The sequence below is a fragment of the Glandiceps talaboti genome, chromosome 16 (genome assembly GCF_964340395.1).
Source record: "Glandiceps talaboti chromosome 16, keGlaTala1.1, whole genome shotgun sequence".
NCBI lineage: Eukaryota > Metazoa > Hemichordata > Enteropneusta > Spengelidae > Glandiceps > Glandiceps talaboti.
The window spans coordinates 11,311,806-11,335,028 of record NC_135564.1 but is presented as its reverse complement, the minus strand read 5'-3'; the positions used below and the strand labels follow the sequence as shown (position 1 = coordinate 11,335,028).

At 36.2% G+C, this 23,223-nt stretch overlaps 2 protein-coding genes across 2 annotated transcripts; one reads left to right on the top strand and one right to left on the bottom strand.

The window, feature by feature from the left end:
- Positions 1-254: 254 nt before the first annotated feature.
- On the bottom strand, positions 255-1,160 carry LOC144447099 (uncharacterized). Its single transcript, XM_078137005.1, has one exon. It carries the CDS (start codon positions 1,158-1,160, stop codon positions 255-257), a length of 906 nt encoding a protein of 301 aa, XP_077993131.1.
- An 888-nt stretch (positions 1,161-2,048) lies between these two features.
- On the top strand, positions 2,049-13,339 carry LOC144447098 (uncharacterized). Its single transcript, XM_078137004.1, has 5 exons — positions 2,049-2,121; positions 3,504-3,670; positions 7,342-7,497; positions 8,833-8,974; positions 13,206-13,339. Exons 1-5 carry the CDS (start codon positions 2,049-2,051, stop codon positions 13,337-13,339), a joined length of 672 nt encoding a protein of 223 aa, XP_077993130.1.
- The last annotated feature ends 9,884 nt before the right edge of the window (positions 13,340-23,223 follow it).

Genomic DNA, 23,223 nt, shown 5'->3' with positions numbered 1-23,223 from the left:
AGAATGTTTTGTCCAGTAAGTAGGGTTCTGCAAGTTTATGTTCAGTACCTCACCCAGTCTGTGGTACAAGTCTTTGTGTAAGAGGTGATTGAACTTCATATTTTATGTAAAACTAAGTACGTGTATAGTGTTCATGAACAGCTGTAGATGGTAAAATGCGTTGTGTTCAACATCTGGAAGTGTTGTTGCAATAGGGAGATACTGGTAGCAGATGGCAGTAAGCAATGTATGGTTCGAACGTTCACAGTTTAGTGTCACATAATTCTGGATAAATCTGTTTCTCTTGATATAATCAATGGTCTTGACTGAGTATCCTTTTTCACGTATATCTTACCATTATTGGTCCACATGAACTGATATCGTGCTTGTTTTCTTTGGGTATTCACCTTATACAGTAGTTGACGTGTAGCTGGTAGTAGATTCTCGTTAATATATATCTTTGCTGTGCTATCCAGACCAAAATCCTTGGCATTGGTATTCTTTAATTTCTTTCTGTTGTCATAGACTTCATTTCTTGACTTTCTTGTAGTAAACCTCACAATAATGGGTCTAGGCCGTGTCTGTGTTGTAGCTGCAGCTGCGTTACCACGTTTGTTTTGAACTCCGATGCGATGTGCAATGTCGATGTCATTTTCGTCTATTGCTGGGTTTGTTTTCTTGAAAATTGATATCACGGTACCGATAACATCTTCACCATCTTTCTCTGGTACACAGCTCACCTCAAGGTTTGTTCTGCGGTTGTACTGATTAAGGCTGGCCAGGTCGTCTTCGACTATTTTCAGTTGTTGGCTCAGTTGCGTATTTTCGTGTTGTAGCTTTATGTTGGCCCGTTCTATGGTTTCCACACGAGTTGACATTTCTTCGTATTTTGCATTGAAGAAGTCCATGGAGTTATTCAGCTCAGTTTGCGTTAGTTTAACTTCTTGTATGTCGGTAGCAATATTTGTAAGCTGCATAATGATAGGTTGTAGTAATCTTTGGAAATGGTCTGTAGTAGGGATGTCATCACCTAGTCTCGGCGCGGCCATCTTGCCCTCTGCAGAGTCACTTCGTGTCACTGGTTTCCCAAATCTTTTTGAGTTACATTTACCACATAGCATCAAGTCACCTTGACGTAGCTTCACTGACCCTTTCCTGTTGTCACAGTCACCACATTTCATATTTTGTCAGTTATAAAGCGTTCAAAACGCCAAATAACATTTGAAAAATCAGAGCGGTTGCAAACCACATGTTGCTCCGCAAATATGACGAGAAAGCTTGTGTATATCTCCTTTGTTTAATATTACTTGTAAACATGATTTAAAAGAAATTGGCAATATGTAAATTCTACAATGTCTCTGTGATAGGCAAGACTTGGCTTGATTTTGATAACTGACCCTGAAGGTCAAGGTGAAAGGTCAAGTATAAATATGGATGCCATTCGGTCAAATTTGCATATGACGTGCACATGTCCCACATGATATGTCATCTTTGTGTCAGGTTTGAAAGAAATCAGATATTGCATGTCTGAGAAATGACTTATTACTTATTACTTATTAATGACTTATTACGGACAGATGGACGGGGCACATTGTAATAGTACCACTGGGGCTAAAAGGTACATGTGGCGGCAAAAGCTTGGAATACATTTCATAAAGTGACCATGTGTATGAGAACTTGGTATTTATTTGGTATTTTTAATGAATACAGCAAATTAACTGATTTTCTATTTGAAAAAAAATTAATGTAAATGACACATGCCTGTTTGTAACTCAATAAATAGCAAATAACTAAACTCTTGTAAAACGTAGTTGTACGTAAAGGAAGTGGTTTATAGACAATTTTTGTAAACACAATTTATTACAATTTTAAGTGATCAAAATATTAATATATCCCTACTCATTCGAATTATGCTAAGAATAGTTTAATTGTAGTGTTTTGCGAATAATTTCAATTGAGTGAAGAGTTTGTGCCACTTTAATGAGTGTTCAACAAAGTACGTACTTGCCTATTTCTATCAACAGCTGTAAAAGCTGTCGTTGGAGAATTTTGAGTCACAGCTCTTAGAAATGATGGATACAGCTAAACTAATGATTTATATGACACGAGAAAGTTCTGAGTACAAAGTACTAGAAGTGATTAGTATTACCATGGTATGACAGCTCAATCATTAATGAAAAGTGATTTTTAGCATGTTTTACTATAAATATGAGTTTAATGATATTCGATTAAAGGGCAACACCACTGCAGGAAATGAAGGCATTTTTGCAAACTTTGGGTTCTTAAGAGTCATTTTTCTTGATTTTACACATTTACATTACGCACGAGTGCATATATAAATTTATTTGAAACCTGCTCCTCATTCATTCATTGGCATTTCTGATTATATAAACGATAACAATCAAAAAGATTATGACAGAACCCCATAGCCTCACAATAGATGGTTTGGCATACAGAAGTTGTTTTCACGAGTGATTCGGTTATTCTGCCGCCGTATTTTCACGAGCGATAACAAGTTAAAATACAGCAGAATAAACCGAATCACGAGTTATGCTATAGGTTATATGTTGTACTGTATAATAGTGGAAGGGGTTTTCTGTATGCAATATAAATGGTATCTGTTAAGTTCATCCGGGGCCTCAGTACATTTAGATTTACTTGAAAGATGTTAGTATCCACATAATTTATACAAACTTGGAATTATTCTTGTTGCTGCTGCTGCTTTTGACACTTCTCTTCCTTGATATAAACGACAACACTTCAATCTAACAGCATTGTATTATTTATCCTTCAGTTCGAATAGATACTAGATTTTATTTAACTTTCAGATAGGCGAGCAGAGAGAACACTCCGAAGGTTGAAATGTGTTTAATACAGTGTACCTTATGCAATACTGAATACAAGGTCCATTCTTTTACAAGTATATGACTGTATATGTTGTTTTACATATGTGATTATTATATTTTGGTAAGTATATCACCTCTTGCCATTGTAACACATGACAGTGTAACACTTTCATTTACCCTTAAATGTTCGATTTTCGTGATCCAGCCCAATTAGTACAACATAAATCGATTAAGGAGAACAGCTCGTCATATGGCTTGAGAAAGATCACACTATTAAAATATCGATACTTGCTATACTTGAGCGTAATAACAACCATACCATCCTTGTTACATATTATTTGCGAGAGCAGGCTGTTTGCCAAATCATATACATTTGAACAAAATTATTTTCTGGCATATCATTGGATTAAAATATAACATATTGAACATTAATTTGTGTCGTACCAGATGGCAAGATTTAGAAATGTTAATGGTGTGCGTTGAGTCTGTCAATGATTTATTTCTGTTCAACGGATTTCCACTGTAATAATATTTCACATGCTCAGTTGACGGCTGTCTAACTAATGATTGATTCGTATATACCCGAGGTAATCGAAACAATATGATACACTGAAATCTTATCCGATCTCGTGTACAATTTAAAGTTAGAACTGATACCAGATTGTATTTTACTTTCAGCTAGGCTAGCAGAGTGTGAGGGTGTACTACAAACGTTTGCAATGTGGACGGCGAACTTGCGAAGAATTCCAACTTTGTGTGTATTATTCGTTATACTGTTCCTGGTGTACTATGAATGGTTTGATGTGACAGCATTGATTGCCAAAAACCAGGCACACAGACACAAGGTGAGTACTTTGTCATTAGTTTGTTTGTACTTCTTTTTTCAAAAGTTAGAAATACATGTTGCTTCAAGTTGAGTCATTAGCAGGATATTTTTTTTTGCGACCTTTTACTTTTCTAGATATCTGGATCGGAGTCCCACCCCCTTTTCTGGACTGTAAGAAGTTAACTTTAATGTACACCTACCTTCCACCTCATCTTCGTCCCAAGTAACCCCAGCATGAACACAAAAATGAAATTTTTAACTGTATTTTGAAAGTGAAATTTTAAACTAACCAACCAAATTTAGCTAAGCGTTTCTTTTCTATTCACGATTAACTCAATTGGACCCCATGGAAATCAAAAGCGTTGTTGGTGTACACGGTGACCAGTTAAGACTGTCAACAAAATCTGAATAATTTAATATAAATGTTATATTATATTTTGTAACATCTGCATTAATGTTATAAATACACTGTAGACACGATAAATGCAACTCTCTCTCGCGCGCACACACACACACACACACACACACACACACACACACACACACATACATGTACACTTGGAATGAAATTAAATTAAGCAAGAAAATTGTTACGCGTAGGAGTCCATGAATTCTCGTCAGAGTGCTTTTTCCAACTGAGTGTGGTTTCTATTGTCTGACATAAAATCAGTCATTTCAGCCAATTGCAAATCTCACTATACATACATACATACATACATACATACATACATACATACATACATACATACATACACACACATATACATACATACATACATACATACATACATACATACATACATACATACATACATACATACATACATACATACATACGCAGGCAGACAGACAGACAGACAGACAGACAGACAGACAGACAGACAGACAGACAGACAGACAGACAGACAGACAGACAGACAGACTGATTAAGTACATATTTACATTGAAGTTCGGACATGAAATCATCGAATATTTCTTTAGATGATGCTGCAAAACATTTTTTTGCAGCTTTTAACAGATTTTTAACATAAAGGTAAAGGTTCCCAACGCTAGATTTTTAAATATTTCGAATTTCTTGCTTTCACTCATTAGATTTCATACTCAGAAGAAGAGCAAATTGGTGTAAATATAATAGATTATGATAAAAATAATGTGTATACCGCACAGGTTTATGGTAAGTCAGTGAAACCTTTGCACACAACGAATGTTCAAGTCACTGATCAAATGAAAGTTGGAGACACATCATTCGATTTGAAAACGTCAAACGACCATTTCACCAAGTCGCATCAAGCTGGCGAACGTTATCTGTTACCGATTAAACCGTTAGAAGGCGGTGGTGCGAATTCCCAATATTTTCATTTACGAAGAAGTATGATTTTGGCATTGCTTACTGGTCGGACTATGGTGATGACGCCTTTCTTTCTGCACGGTGGACATGTATACGGTCATACCTTAGAACACATCAGAAACTTCAACTTGACCTTCGATGTTCGCCACTTGTCTCAATTGTTATCACTTGTATCGATTGAGGATTTTAGTGAAGTTTGTAATGCGAGAAACACTAAAGTTATCACTTGGAGCGAGACAGACAAGTATGAGGCAACAAGAACCAAGATATTCCGTGATATGTTTGGTATACAACTTCCAAACATTAACAAAGTAGTACATTTGCATACCATGAACATTGAAGACTTCGCGTCTCAGACGATTGACGACCAGTGCCTTGCACATTATAAAGATTCGAGCATGGGTATCATCCTAAATGCCACCTTCCAAGATGAACTTAATAAAGATGTCCATAAACATCTCATCCGGGCACCAGCCGTAAGGGAAGTGGTTGATTCTCTCTCCAACATAATATGTGATGGGGAACCTTATTTAGCCCTTCACTGGCGAAACAAATCAAGTGAGGTAATTCTTTTTTATCCTTAACGCGGTATTAGGGAGCGATCAGTTTTTTGTGGGCCAGTGACTTCTTTTTCGTGTTGTCCTTAAAACCAGTGACACCCCCCCCCTGTGATTCATCCACAAAACAATCCAACCCCTCTCTGACAAATAAAAAAACACACTGACCCCCCCCCCCCCCAACATCTGTTGACAAGAAATATTCTTCATGTGCTTGCAAAAGATACTCTAGATTCTCAAAGCACAATACAGCACACTGCATAGTTAATTTTACTTCTTACATTTACTGTAATTTTAAGTGAATCTAATAAATTGCTGTCCCGAATCCATTGCTTTAGGCTTAGTAACGAAAGGTCATTTAACTGCCACAGCCCTATCTATAAATCATTGTAATATCACTGATAGTTAGTCCCCACCGGACGAAGTCTAAGAGGACCTATAGATTGGGCTCTGTGCATCCATGCGTTCGTGCGTGCATCCGGAGCTATTTCTCAGAAATGACTGGACCGATTTCTTTTAAATTTAGTACAAGGACAGCACACTATAGCATACATATGCACCTTAATTTATTTTACGATACGATCCAATATGGCCGCCAGACGGCCATTTTGTTTCGATTCTTCCATGTCCAGAACCATTACATGGACATGACTAGACCGATTTTTATCAAACTTTGTACAAGGACAACACACTATGACATACATTTGGCAACGACAATATCCGTTTTACAGGAGAAGAAGTATACTGACACAGTCCCCATTCTGACGTAATCATTTATTTATGATGTTTTCTTATTGGTTTGCTAATTTAAAAAAATGAAATCTCATTTGACTGCGAAATGTCATTTCATCATCTAAATGTGGTCCCATTCAGATGAAAACGATGTTCGCAATCGCGCGAGATTTCGCAGTCCCGCTAGATTTCATCTTTTCATTGGCAAACTGATACGAAAACATTATCACAAATAAATGACTTCATCAGAATTGGACTGTGGCAGTCTAGAGACGAAGCTAATACATATACATGAATTAAAACTAACTTGTTTATTTCATTTTGTCAAATTATAATTATTGACTGGTTTTCTTTCAGTATGATTTTTCATTAATTTGATTAATTTTATTTCTTTCCGTTAAACAACTTATTTTTGTCGTCGTCGTCGTCGTCGTCGTCGTCGTTGTTGTTGTTGTTGTTGTTGTTGTTGTTGTTGTTGTTGTTTAAATACACGTTATTTACGTTATAGAAAAGTTTTCTTTTAGTTTGATTTTTCGCTTTTTAATCCCCTTTAATTTGTAACAAACTAAATTTAACAAATACAAAACAGTGTCTAGTCATCCAGTCACTTTCTGTTCGTTCAATAACATATGTTTTGTACAATATAGTTGATTTACAAAGGTTAAAATGCACAAGCAGTTCAAACTTTTTAGCATCAAGCTTTTTGTAGTGAGCTGTAACTATGGAATTTGTCATTCTTCGTTGACTTTGAAAATCGAAAGCTCAATACTAAAAAAAAAACATTTTGAAATGCTTGCGCGATATAACCTAATATGTAAATCATTTGATCTATCAAGCTGATAACCATTTTTGGTCACATTTTAGCTTTTTGAAAATTACATGTTACAAATGCGGACTTGGTCTATGTTATTTCACATTGATTTCCAAATACAGGTATACAGTAAAAGGTACCTATTACAACTTTAAATATGGAATAAACTACTCACAATTCATCATCAATATTTCAAAGCTGATAATCCTTTATGACAGTCTTTCAATATTTTTTTCTTTCAGAGGAAGTGTGCACTTGGTACAGATAAAGATCACATGTGTCCGTCTATTATACACGAGCAAGCTCAATTAGCTGACAAGACAGGGGAAGGCATTCTTGAAATCATGAAGCAATTCAAACTGAAATGTGTATATATTGCATGTCCACTGTGGTCACTGGTATGTGTAAATGTAACCTTGATTGCTTAAGCAACAGTGATGCGCATGTCCGGATGACGTTTGCATGTGTTGTCAAACAGCAAGCGTCGTATTGAGAACAGTTATCTCTTATTTACTCACCCCATTTTCCAATCATCAAATTAAATTGAGCTTATTGTCCTGATGTCAGAGTGCATTCGAATCAAGGTCATTCTCAAACCGTATCAATTTTATGCTCGAACGCAACATTTTATTTGAGCGTCACTATTTACTGACTAATTTCTCGTCACATGCGACCAGATGTGCGCGTGCACGATTCAAACGACTTAACTGTCTTTTAAAAACGTTTTATGAAAGTATTGATATAGCTTGGGTATTTTTTCCCTGTCGATGTATTATGTTAATTGATTCGTGACAACTGGACATATTGTATTTGTACTTAATCACGCGGCATACTTCTACTGGTCAGCTTTTCGTATTGTGCAGTTGTCTCGTTCTTCATGAAAGTGGCACAAGCTGTGTTTCTAAAGTACTTTTTACTCGTGCATGAAAGTACCTTACGTGAGCTATCCTAGTGTAATAGTGTTCATGCCTTCTATGGCATTAATGTTATCTTCTTCCATTGTCAAAACTGTTGATGGCAGAATGGGTATTTCCTCGGCATTTCTTATAAATAAATAACGCCATCGGATCGGTTATATTATCTTAATACCAGAATTGAGTTCATTCAATCGTGGTCAACCATATTTCAGTTAGATGAATATGCAGAAAAGATTACTCCAAAACAGAAACGTATTAACTCAGCATGTTCTCCTTTCAAGTGTCAGCATTGATAAAATATTGGGTATTAATTTTGGTTTATGATGTGATAAAATAACTTTTACTATACACTTGTTATTTATCAAATCAAGCTTACAGTCGAACATCGTTTAATAACCAGATGTCTATGTTACATACTCTTATCTATCATAAATCACTGCCAGACTTGGTCTATAAAGACAGTTGTGTGACAGGGTAAACATGTCATCGCTACACCACGTCCAGTATGCGCATGTGTGTTGTCGCTTCCTAATATAAATTTCTCTATGTATTGAAACATTTCATTCATGTTTATATTGAATTTTTACAGGTGATTAAAATTACGCCTAATGAGTTACAAACGCACATTGGGTCTTTCTTGTTTCCCTTTGCTTTTCGGAGTAGGAAAAATATAGTTAATTTGTTTTATCAATTAAATATAGAATCTGAAAATAATTTCTGTTTTCTACTCCATATCACCACATTTCATTCTCGGTTCTTCATTCTTAAAATAGCAAAACATTCCATTTACAGTTTTTCTTGTTTTCTCTGACGTAGGACGTCGTTGACTATATATCAAAGTACATACCACGTGATCATATATTTGTATCAGGAGATATTCAGTTTAACAAGAAAATAAAGAAGGAATTTTTCTCTGACTACTATTTGTTATCACTGGTTGAACAAGAGATATGTCACCGTAAGTATCATTTTTATTTCTATCTCAGAACATCTCAACTTTATACAATGCTTAGTTTATGTGTTCAATATGTGCAATTTACGGGTGGTCAGTCTGTTTGTTTGTTGTTTTGTTGTTTGTTTGTTTGTTTGTTGGTCTGTTTGTTTGTGTGTGAATTTGTTTGTTTGTTTGTTTGTTTGTTTGTTTGTTTGTTTGGGGGAAGTCCCTAGTCATACTTTATTGTAATAGGCGTTCGAAGGTTTGGTGGTGGTGGTATGTATGGGGTTTTACTCATCTGAAATAGCTATTATTACATCATAAAGCCATACAGACAGACAGACAGACAGACAGACAGGCAGGCAGGCAGGCAGGCAGGCAGGCAGGCAGGCAGGCAGGCAGACAGACAGACAGACAGACAGACAGACAGACAGACAGACAGACAGGCAGGCAGGCAGGCAGGCAGGCAGGCAGGCAGATAGGCATACATATGTCACAGATGACATATTTATATTTTCAGTAAACTTAATATTTTAACAACATCGCATGTCCTAGTTTGACTGAAAGGTCAATAGACTGTCTCAAGGATATTGGATTTAGACCACACAGGATTCCAAGCATACTCGAATACATGAGACGACAGTCTGCATTTCATAAATATCTAGGATTCATAGTGATCATTCATCAATGTTTTAAAATTACTTTTAGGGTATTATAACGCCCATGAAAACTCTATATGGAGTGCATTAATTATTTGGCCATTGGCCATGCGTTATGTATATTTAGACTTTAAGGACGTCACAATAAAGCACACTGAGACAGGCACTTCAATTTTGGTAAGAGGACTTGGCTTCGCGGGAAGTCAATGAACGAGGCACTATGCTGGGTGTTTGCCTTCGTCTCGAGTGTAGATTTACACACAAACTGTGTAGTCTGAGCTAATTCCCTTTAAAGTTCAAGTGTGATCCTGGTACGTACATACAGAAGTTGAGTCGGATATGAGATATGAGAGTGATTCGGGCGTTATTACTTGGTCTGTCAGCTGTGTGCGAAGATATAAGTAGTAATATTGATGGAGATCCGGGGCTTGAACAACCATTTGTGTGTATAACGAACCAAGTTTGAACCTTACGAAGACTTACCGACAACCTTTAAGAAGAAAAACACAACCCCGCTGGGTGAGTAAAACAAATTAACACTGTAACGAAGAAACAATGATGGAAATCTGGCCTTGCACGAGAAGAAAAAGTGTGTACAAAAAAAGATGCGGAGAAGATTCAAGAACTTTTCGAAAGGAAACTTTAACGTTTATGTTCCAATGGTGGGAATGCTACACGAACTAGAACTGATAACATTGCAGTAACGGAATATAACATTGCAGAAGGAGAGAATGTGTCTGAAAGCGTGGAATTTTGAATAACGAGACAACGATAAAGACTATGACAAACTTTGAAGTGAAGCCATCAACGCGACCAGCTGACATTCGATTGCTACAAGCACGAGTATGAAGAACACTTTAAATTTTCAACAAAAAGATATCGGACGCTTATACAGAACGCAGCAGTTTGCATGTGAAGTACATATTTAAGACTTTTGATGGACAAAGAACTCATTAATCATACGGTAGTAAATTTTTTTTAAAGATTGACATTGTTATTATTGCTCAATTCATTTCTATTCACGATCAGCGAGTTTGTTACTGTGTGTACAAAGTCTGAGACATGTGTAAGAAATAATAATTGTATGTTCGATTTAGTTTGACGACGAACAATTCTTGAAATCTATTTTCTTACCACAATCATTTCAGTGATGCTGTTTTACATCTCAACGGTCGCGTACAAGCAGTTAGAATATTATTGATTTATCTATGGAGAAATTTTAGTTTTAATAAGAATATTTATTGAAGTATGGAGTATTGGAAACTCCTCGAAGCTTTATTGACTCTGAGTTATTGTGAGCCGAAAACGCTACAGAAATGCGTTGCTCACACGTTGAGTCGGACTGTGTGATTTAAAGTTCCTACAGTAAAGGAAGGAACCATGTTGATATAGTATTTTATTGAATCTGCAGTACAAGATAAATATTTGATTTTCAAATTTGAGTGTAAAACAGAGATCCGACCGAAATGAGCAGTGTTATTGTCTATACAAATTTCCTTTCAAATTCCGCAAGAATTTATGAAATTCCTCAGAAAGGACCATTATCACTTGAGCTGCGTGCATAATTTCTAGTGGTATTGATTCAAAGGGTATATTGAATTGCAATGAGAAAATTGCCAACCTACTTATGGTCAATCAGGTTACTTGTAATGAAAACTAAATTGACTTATTGGATTAATATTAATGGTCTTAATAGTTCTGTATAAGTCGTTAACATACTGAAGATGTCAAATTTTAAACATGGATGAACAGCTAAGATGCCTGTAATGTTTAAATAATGACGTAGGGTTTCTTACACGACAATGATGGTGTTGGCGCAACTGACTTCTCTTGATGACTGTAACAGCTGATTAGTTAGTGTAACTTAAGGATAGCTGTAAGACAATACATTTAGGTCAGTGTTCTTGATAGCTGATATCAGGGTGAAATCACAAGTTACTGGACTTAGATTACTTGAATAACATTGACTGGTTAATTTTGACTTCACTAAACACAGACGACGTCAATGACATAAATAGTTTATCACACACTTTTATGCTACACCATTTTTTCATAATATTGATTTCGTCTGCAGTTAAAGATTCAATTTGGAATATGATCACGAATATGGCATGCTGACCATTTGTCAGTGACAATTTTCAATATTGGCGTGATGAAATATTTAAGAGTTAATATTTATTCATAGCATAGATATTTAATGTCATCATTTGATTTTACGAGACAGATACCTACATTCCTTTCAGATAGGAATACTTATGTTATAATTTAGTTATGTACACGATGAATCGGGTATAACTTGGTCAACATTAAAACATTCTCCTATTTATATTTCTTTATGTTCAACTTTTAAATGCTGCAGATATAATATTCCTAGCAAAGTTCTTCAGACCTGAGAATTCTATTGATGACTGTACTTGTCTGGTAGTGTTAATGAAAATAGAGGGGGCCCGAACAGTACGTTATGGATGGTCATATCTATCAGTATGATTGTGTGAATGATTGAAAAAGACTGGCCAGTCGAACGTATGTTTGTGATGTGATTGAGAAGTACACAATTCAATAGCCAACTCAGGATATAATTATTCTACGATTCAATTTTCGAATTATCTGTGATGTCTCTCTTTGATGTCATTTATTCATTGAAGTACATGTTGACGAAATAAGTATATCTGGTTCGGAATTTGAGATTTTAGCAATCTTAGTTTTCAAGGGTCGTATAAATTTTACATTTCTAACACTTCATACGAAACAGCATTAATTACTTCTAAGACTTTTCAATTTTCATTTATGAAGGGTAAATTATTTTTTAGATATTTTAGTCTGTAACGAGGGCGTTACAAATTTTGGAAAGAGGGGAAAGTGTCACAGATGACATATTTATATTTTCAGTAAACTTAATATTTTAACAACATCGCATGTCCTAGTTTGACTGAAAGGTCAATAGACTGTCTCAAGGATATTGGATTTAGACCACACAGGATTCCAAGCATACTCGAATACATGAGACGACAGTCTGCATTTCATAAATATCTAGGATTCATAGTGATCATTCATCAATGTTTTAAAATTACTTTTAGGGTATTATAACGCCCATGAAAACTCTATATGGAGTGCATTAATTATTTGGCCATTGGCCATGCGTTATGTATATTTAGACTTTAAGGACGTCACAATAAAGCACACTGAGACAGGCACTTCAATTTTGGTAAGAGGACTTGGCTTCGCGGGAAGTCAATGAACGAGGCACTATGCTGGGTGTTTGCCTTCGTCTCGAGTGTAGATTTACACACAAACTGTGTAGTCTGAGCTAATTCCCTTTAAAGTTCAAGTGTGATCCTGGTACGTACATACAGAAGTTGAGTCGGATATGAGATATGAGAGTGATTCGGGCGTTATTACTTGGTCTGTCAGCTGTGTGCGAAGATCAGTAGTAATACATACATACATACATACATACATACATACATGCAAACATACATACATACATACATACATACATACATACATACATACATACATACATACATATATACATACATACATACATATATACATATCGTTGCTGTACTTTGTTTTGTCTTATTAATGATTGACAGGTGCTGTGGTGTTCATAAGATCTCATATGTCAAATTGGTCAGCGTTTGTTGAGGATGGACGAACGCTGGAAGGGAAAGTTACGTGTGACATTCGGGATCTACCAGGAATGCCGCCAAACATACAGACATTCTGAGAATTAAATAGCTCCAACCATTTACGGAAATGTATGTATGTATGTATGTATGTATGTATGTATGTATGTATGTATGTATGTATGTATGTATGTATGTGCATATGTGCGTATGTATGTATGTATGTATGTATGTATGTATGTATGTATGTATGTATGTGTGTGTGTGTATGTATGGATGGATGGATGGGTGAATGGATGTATGTCTGTATGTCTGTATGGATGTATGTATGTATGTATGTATGTATGTATGTATGTAAAAAGAATCTATGTATGTATACATGCATGGATGGATGGAACTTTCAATAAATTATAACGAGACATGAAAACGTCATTGTCTAAGGTGATGGTTTGTTTGTGTTTGGGATATGGGATTTCATATATGGTTAATATACACCAAGTGATGTAAGCACACTTTAATTCAAAAGTTATGTAAATAAATTGTAACTAGATGGAAATGAACTTGAACAGCATTTCAATCTTTTAAGACGGCTTTTGAACCATCGAATAAGGTGACAGAACCCCATGATGCGTGAGTGCATGTGTATGTACTGGGGGTATTTGCATGAGTGTGTGCGTGCTTGGTATCCTCTGCATATACTTTCACGAGCTAACACACACACAAATATATATATATATATATATATATATATGTGTGTGTGTGTGTGTGTGTGTGTGTGTGTGTGTGTGTGTGTGTGTGTGTGTGTGTGTTACACCGAATCTGTGAAATTGCCCAATTCATGAAATGGGTAGGTAACTTTGCCCAGTTCATCGTGTTGCACAGGTTATGAAGTGGGTATGGTAAGATATGCCCTGTACATGAAATGTACATCTTTTATAGGACACACACAAATCAGAATAAGAATCAAACAACTTTATTATCATGTATTTACAAACTCATCACTTCACAATTCTTATTTTAAAAAAATTTATTGTAGCTTGTGTTTTTAATAGAGTTCGATAATCAACACCGTACCCCAGTTCAAAACTCTTCCCTCAAAAATTAAATTTGGTCCCTTTTAGATCATACTCTAAACTCTCATTTGCATAAGGTAGACTATTTCATGAACTGGACAAAGTTACATGCACATTTCATGAATTGGGCAATTTCACAGATTGGGTGTAACACGTGATTATATATATATATATATATATATATATATATATATATATATATATATATATATATATATATATATATATATATATATATATATATATATATATTTGTGTGTGTGTGTGTGTGTGTGTCAAGTGCCACAGGAAACAGCATACACATTGGTGTAAGAACCAACTGATAATACATCAATACATTGTAGTAAAATTAACCAATTGTGTATCATAGTCAACCAAGAATCAATCAATTGACTGATGATGCAGTATCTTGTGTATTCGGACGATGCATACTAGTAGCATTTACTAGTATGCATACTAGTAGCTTTTTTCCTTAGACCGAGCCAGTTGTATTGAATAAACTACCAAGATCAATGACCCGATCACAAGGTTTCATGTTGAGATAGACACCATAAAGATAACACACACACACACATCACTTACACTGTGGGGCTCTTTATTTAGTGCATGATATAAACAGTAACAGCATGCGCACTACTACACAAGGTATAATCAGTTGAAGTTCAAACAAAATCTATCGTCACCACCTAGTGAAAGTTGGTAGAATATGTTAAAGTTTAGACACAAAATATACTGAAGCAGTTGTCCTGTTTGTATTTTTGTCAATTTATATGGCTTTCCATAGGGACTCTGTATGGGATGATGTCGACATTTATGTACTACATGGTTTATAAGAGTATTCTGAGCTTCACTTGTGTGTGAGGATAGCTGTTTGTATAACTTTTCTGACAACAATATAAACATAAGTTCCTTATTCAAAGTTTAGAACTATACATGAACTAATGGGTAGTTGTGTTTTTTGCCCAATTTTTACAGATTGTGTACTTCAATAACATTATCATTACATGTAACTTAGGACAAGAAACAAAGTTTCATGTAATAATCTCAATAATAAACAACTCTTCAACAATAAATAATAAACAACTCTTCAAAAATAAATAATAAACAACTCTTCAACAATAAATAATAAACGACTCTTCAACAATAAATCATAGAAACAAACAAATATAAACTACCGTTACCGTATATCATCAATTCTTTGAGTCTGCTAAACGTGTAATCAACTATCTCAGATGAATTATTTGCAAACTTCTCAGTGCCTGAACACGTCATCAATGCATACTACATCTAGAATGCTACTTCTGAAATAATCTACAAGTTACTACGTAAACTCATGAAAACATGTCATAACAACGCAAGTACATACTGCCTAATGGTATAAAGAAAGAGTTCAATGTCATTGTTGTTCGTCATGAGGGATACACGGCAATGGTGGAATGACTGCGGGTGGTTCATTTGGTAGGGGAGGGAAACGCGAGTCAGTGGACGGTGTGGCCGTGGACGCAGTGTGGTGAGAGGTGGGCGTTGCTGTCACGGTTGCTACTGGTGCCTGGTAATGATACTGATTTGCATAAGGTGGCCAATATGAATACCACTGTGGATTATAAACGTTGTATGGAGTAGACATTGGGAAGTTGGTAGGATATGTTGATTGAGAATAGTAATGACTGACTGAAGGACCCGGCATAACGTTAGCTGAACTGTGTTCACTTGCATGCACATCGGTAACATCATGGTCATTATGCTGCTTGTTGGATTTACCATGATCAACCAAACCTGGAGAACTTGAACCAGCAAATGTTATTCCTCGTGACTCTAATAGTTTCCTCACTGGGTTAGACTTACGCAGACTTTTATCATGTGGGTTACATTTCGAAGTCGTAGAATCAATTATAGCAGGCCAATGTTGACTCGCAATGTCCATGTTTGCAGGCACTTTCCCCTCATAGTGTTTACGTAATATTGCCGTGTCGGCATTAACGATAACTTGCCGCACACGACCATTTATCATGTACTTATCCGGGTTACTGTTGACGAGGTGGGAATGAATTTTGCTTTCGAAGGTATTCATCAGTGATTGCGAAACTTTTTCTTTTACTTCTAGCTCTGTGAGTAAAGTCTTCAGCTCACTCTCGGCACATTGTTTGGCGTGTGCCATAGACGACAACTCTTTCTTGCTGTCAACGTGAAGTGACAGTTCCCCACATTCAATGACACTCTCACAATACAAGGGTCACGTTTGCACATGTTTTTTTTTGTGTCCGTCACGGTGATTACAGTTACGGCAGAGATTTTTTGTGGTGTCCTTGAACACCTTCGGATTGTATAGATCATCTAATTTTCGGAATTTTTCTGCAAGTTGATCTACTTCATGCCGTTTCATTTCCACAGCTGACCATTTCCCTTCAATTTCCAGTTCAATTGGACTTTTATACACATACTGGGTGGGTTTTAATTTCTTTTGTGGGTCGTCATCTTTGACTTCATAATCCAGAGCTCGTTTAGAAGTTGGCGTTGCTCCGTGACATATCATTGCTTGTTGACGTTCTTGGCTTGGTAATCTAATCACGGCGGGAGAAGTCCCCTCTTCAACTTTCACGTTAACGGTTGGTACATTGCATGAATAAGAACAGTGCCGTAGGAATCGCGAATAGCTACGGTGGTTAAGGTCAACGTAAGTGCCCTCGACGTCCTTGTATGAAACTCTCATGACAGCAAGTCGGCTGAGAAATGGAATTTCACTCTGAATCATTTTGCAAAATGAACCAAAATCCATCAAGCACATGTCACTGTATTGCATATCAATCACAGAACAACGCTCTTTGTTGTGATAGTCGAAGTGAACTTTCAGATCGATCAGTTCGGATGGAGACATTCGTGGATGCTTCGAAAATGCCATTGTAGGTTTACAACTCTAACACATTCAATGTTCTAACTTCGTCGTTGAACTTGGTAGTTTTCCATAAGAGTTTATAAGAATGCTGTCCTACTCGAGTAAATTATCAAGGAATTGCGTGATTTCCGGGTTATTCCATGAAAAGTTTGGAGGGGTGATGTCAGAGTTCATGTACAATGACAGTATTAATATTATTTTGCAACGCGTGGTCCCTAGCAATAATTTTAAAGCTAATGTGAGACAATAAAATGTAGATGGTTTATTTATCATTTCATTACCACTATGATGACGTACTAGTATTAGTAAATGAAGTGATACAATTAGGATTACAATTGCTTTCTAATATTTATTGCTATTTCTGATTATTGCCGGTGAACACCCCTACCATGGCTAAACAATTCAAAGTCTGTCACTGTTCGTAAGCTCATTAAATACAACCATGTATATCATGAGATCAACACTTCGATTACGTCGCAGACAATCGTAACAGTACTAACACGTTGACGATACAGCATACATTTGATCAATTCCTGTAATTTGTAGTACGCATGTAATAGGAATCAATCATGGAAAACGGTTTCATAAAACAGAACGTATATGGAAGGGAATATGAAACTGGAAAACCGATGACAAGTGATCTGAGAAGGCTATTGATTCACGAGCTGAGAGACAGAGGGGCTGATGTAGAAACCCGATTCATCCCTCACGGTGAAACAACCAAAGTGGCGGGGAAGTTTAAAGTGTCGCGCAGCGCAGTCAGAAATGTGTGGATACGCTACTGTGAGATCTCGAGAGTGGAACAACACAACCACGAAGATGTACTGGTGTCCGAATTAATCGAAGGAAACTGAATGATCAAGAAGAGCGGTATATACAGTTTTTGAAGACGGAAACGCCATCTATATCCTATGTCGAAATACAACAGAAACTTCTCGAATTTTCCAATGTTGATGTCGCCATTTCTACAATATGTAAAACTTTGAAATTTAGGTTGAGTGGTCCATGGACATGGAAAAAGATGATAACTCCACCTGCAGAACGATTTACCGATGCAAACTTAGTATACACACAGAGATATATCGATGCCTTACACAACGTAAACCCATACAAAATTAAATTTATGGATGAGAGTGGTTTTAGTTTCCCCAGCGTAACAAACAGGAAATATGGACATGCACCGATTGGTCTTCCCGCCATTGAAATCCAACGTTAAGCGAAACAACCAAACTTAACCCTGAATCTACTGATTAGTGCTCATGGTGTCTGTCATGCAAACGTCATCCATGGAGCGTCATCAGATACTGATGACTATTTGAATTTTTTCAATGAAGCGGCAAACAGTGTAATGGATGACGGTTTACCTGCCCTTGAAGTAGGCGATATCGTTGTAGTTGACAATTGTGCAACACATCATAATAGAGGGGGTCGTATTCTATCTGAATTTTTAGATAATATGGGAATAGAGTATGTATTTACTCCAACTTACTCCCCAGATTTCAATGCAGCGGAGTACGCGTTTGAAAATTTGAAAACAATTTTCAAGCAACCATTCTATCGAAAGTTGAGTGGAGCGGCTCTTTCTTCTCCTTTATCCTTGAATGTTCGATTTTCGTCCTCCAGCTCAATTAGTACAACGGAAACCAGTTTAGTAGAACACCTCGTCATCTGGCTCAAAAAAAGATCACACTAACATTGCTATATACATACTATAATCTAGCGTAATAGAAACCATACCATCCTTGTTACATATTATTTGCGAGTGTAGGATTTTTGCCAAATCATATACAAAAGCAATTTTCTGGCATGTCATTAGATTCAATTGTATTGAACAGTAAAGCCTGATGGCACAAATCGGCAATGTTAAAGGTGTGCGTTGAGTCTGTCAATGATTTATTTCTGTTCAACGGATTTCCACTTTAATCAAATTTCACGTGCTCAATTTATACTATCGAGGCAGTAGACGGCTGTCTAACTAATGATTGATCTGTATGTACCCAAGAGGTAATTGTGAAACAGCATGATGCATTGAAATCAAATCCGATTAGTTGTAATCTCGAGTACAGATTACTTTACAGTTAGAACCATTACCAGATTGTATTTTACTTTCAAATAGGCTAGTAGAGGGTGCACTCCAAACGTTTGAAATGTGGACGGTGAAATTGCAAAAAATTACAACTTGCTGTATGTTATTCATTATACTGTTCCTGGTGTACTATGAATGGTTTGATGTGAAGGCATTAACTATCAAATACAAGGCGCACAGGCCTAAGGTGAGTACCTTGTCATTATTTTGTTAGTGATTCTTTTTTCAACCAGATTAAAACTTAATGCCTCCCGTAAGGGTGAAACCGTAGATTTTTGGGCCTTCACACATTGTTGGAATGCACAATTCGGAACTATAGCTATTATACATTGTGTACTACTTAATGGAAACCAAAAGTATATTGCTTGTTGCTTTAGCCATGAACCTATCCCAAATATGTCCTCGGTGACCAGTTAAAACTACTAACAAAATCTGAATAATTTAAGGTAAGTATTACATTATATTTTTGTAACATCTGCATTAATATTAGCTTTATAAATACATTGCAGACACGATAAATGCAACTCTATCACACACACACACACACACACACACACACACACACACACACACACACTTGGAATGAAATGAAATTAACTAAGAGAAGTGACATGTGTAGGAGTCCTTGAATTTTCGTTAGAGTGCTCTTCCAACTGAGTATGATTTCTATGCTCAGACTTAAAATCTTTCATTTCAGCCAAATCTCACCATACGTACATACTTATACATACTTATACATACTTAAACACATTTATACATACATACATACATACATACATACATACATACATACATACATACATACGTACGTGCTTGTGCGTGTGTGTGCGCGCACGCACGAACGAACGAACGCACGAACGCACGCGCGCAGACAGACAGACCGATGGACAGACTGATTAAGTACGTACATTGAAATACATGAAATCATTGAAAGAGCAGATTTATAACGTAAAGGTAAAGAACACCCATATAATGGATGCATTGCCGTTTATAAATAAAAATAAATAAATAAATAAAAGCATTTCTAAAGCTCCGAAGGCTAGATTTATATACATGTTTTACTGTATTCTGATAACTACATTCCGAATTGCTTGTCTTCACTCATTAGGTTTCATACTCAGAAGAAGAGCAAATTGGTGTAAATATAACAGACCATGAAGAAAAGACTGTACATACCACGCAAGTGTATGGTAAATCAGCCAAATCTTTGCAGACTTTGAAGGCAACAAATCTTCAAGTCACTGATCAAATGAAAGATGAAGACACATTATTCGATTTGAAGAAGTCAAAAGATCATTTCTCCGAGTCGCATCAAGCTGGCGAACGTTATCTGTTACCGATAAAACCGTTAGAAGGCGGTGGTGCGAATTCCCAATATTTTCATTTACGGAGAAGTATGATTTTGGCATTGCTTACTGGTCGGACTATGGTGATGACGCCTTTCTTTCTGCACGGTGGACATGTATACGGTCATACCTTAGAACACGTCAGAAACTTCAACTTGACCTTCGATGTTCGCCACTTGTCTCAATTGTTACCACTTGTATCGATTGAGGATTTTAATAAAGTTTGTAATGCGAGGAACACTAAAGTTATCACTTGGAGCGAGACAGACAGTTATGAGGCAACAAGAACCAAGATATTCCGTGGTATGTTTGGTATACAACTTCCAAACATTAACAAAGTCGTACATTTGCATACCATGAACATTGAAGACTTCGCGTCTCAGACGATTGACGACCAGTGCCTTGCACATTATAAAGATTCGAACTTGGGTATCAACCTAAATGCCACCTTCCAAGATGAACTTAATAAAGATGTCCATAAACATCTTATCCGGGCACCAGCCGTAAGGGAAGTGGTTGATTCTCTCTCCGACATAATATGTGATGGGGAACCTTATTTAGCCCTTCACTGGAGAAACAGATCTACTGAGGTAATTCTTTTTATCCTTAACGCGGTATTAATAGGCACAATATTATCATTATAACATCTCTATTTCGAAAACAAGCCAAAATGACAACACATAAGCTCAAGTATTTCATATTCTATGTGGCAGCTTATATTGGTGTGTGCTGTTCTTACAAAAAAATGCCAACATAACCGCCACAGCCCTAACTATAATCATTGTAATATCACTAATAGTTGAAAATATCTAACTTGCGTACCGTATCATACCATACGCTGCAATGACAATTTCCGCTTTACAGGAGACGAAGGAGACTGACAGTCCCCATTCTGATGTATTCATTCATTTATGATGTTTTCTTAGTTTGCTAATAAAAAAATGAAATCTCGTGAGCTTGCAAAACATCGTTTCATCTAAAAGGCGTCCCATTCAAATGAAAACGATGTTCGCAGTCCCACAAGATTTCATTTTTTATAGGCAAACCGATACGAAAACATTACAAATAAATGACTACATCAGAATGGGACTGTGGCAGTCTAGAGACGAATCTACTACATATACATGAGTTAAAACTAACTTAAATAAAGGTATACAGTAAAAGGTACCTATTACAACTTTAAATATGGAATAAACTACTCACAATTCACCATTGCAAATCAATATTTTAAAGCTGACAATCCGTGTATGACAATCTATCAATATTTTTTCTTTTAGAGGAAGTGTGCACTTGGTAGCGATAAAGATCACGTGTGTCCGTCCATCTATTATACACGAGCTCGCTGAATTAGCTGGCAAGACAGGGGAAGGCATTCGTGAAATCATGAAGCAATTCAAACTGAAATGTGTATATATTGCATGTCCACTGTGGTCACTGGTATGTGTAAATGTAAACTTGATTGCTTAAGCAACCACAGTGATTCATCCCCAAGTCTAAAGTTCAAAGGTCGTCTAATGCGTGTGTCCGGATGACGTTTGCATGTTGAGTGTTTTAAAAAACTTTAGAATTGAGTTAATTCAATCGTGGTCAACCATACTTCAGTTAGATGAATATGCAGAAAAGATTACTCCAAAACAAAAACGTATTAACTCAGGATGTGCCCCTTTAAAGTGTCAACATTGATAAAATATTGGATATTAATTTTGGTTTATGATGTCATAAAACAACTTTACTACACACCGTTTGTTATTTATCAAAATTAATCAAGCTTACAATCGAACATCGTTTAATGACCAGATCTCTATGTTACATACTCTCATCTATCGTAAATTACTGCCAGACTTGGTCTATAAAGAAAGTTGTGTGAGAGGGTAAACATGTCATCGCTACACCATGTCCAGTTTGCGCATGTGTGTTGTCGCTTCCTAATATAAATTTCTCTATATTCTATATATTGGAAGATTTCATTCATGTTTCTATTGATTTTTGACTGGTAATTAAAAGCGAGTACATTTATTTACCCAGTTTATTTACAACTTATTGTTTGTACAATGACAAACGTTTTACATATTTATTTATTTTGCCATTAGCCCCAATGAGTTACAAACGCACACTGGGCCTTTCTTACTTCACATTGCTTTTCGGAGAAAGCAAAATGTAGTTAGGTTGTTTTATCAATTAAAAATCCAAACTTATTGCTCTTTTCTTATCCATATCACCACATTTAATTCTCGGTTCTTCATTCTTAAAATAGCAAAACATTCCATTTACAGTTTTTCTTGTTTACTCTGACGTAGGACGTCGTTGACTATATATCAAAGTACATACCACGTGATCATATATTTGTATCAGGAGATATTAAGTTTAACAAGAAAATAAAGAAGGAATTTTTCTCTGACTACTATTTGTTATCACTGGTTGAACAAGAGATATGTCACCGTAAGTATAATTTTTATTTCTATCACAGAACATCTCAACTTTATACAGGGGTTAATTCATGGTTTATTTGTTTATAGGTTATTGTAATAGGCGTTCACAGGTTTCATGGTGGTGGTGGTGGTGGTGGTGGTGGTGGTGGTGGTGGTGG

What these genes read in the sequence shown, in the direction of transcription:
- LOC144447099 (XM_078137005.1), bottom strand. Translation starts at nt 1,160, where the DNA reads ATGAAATGTGGTGACTGTGACAACAGGAAAGGGTCAGTGAAGCTACGT.
- LOC144447098 (XM_078137004.1), top strand. Translation starts at nt 2,049, where the DNA reads ATGATGGATACAGCTAAACTAATGATTTATATGACACGAGAAAGTTCT. An exon ending in CATGTCCACTGTGGTCACTG is followed by an intron (nt 7,498 to 8,832) that starts GTATGTGTAAAT and finishes TCTCTGACGTAG; the next exon opens with GACGTCGTTGACTATATATC. An exon ending in TGAACAAGAGATATGTCACC is followed by an intron (nt 8,975 to 13,205) that starts GTAAGTATCATT and finishes AATGATTGACAG; the next exon opens with GTGCTGTGGTGTTCATAAGA.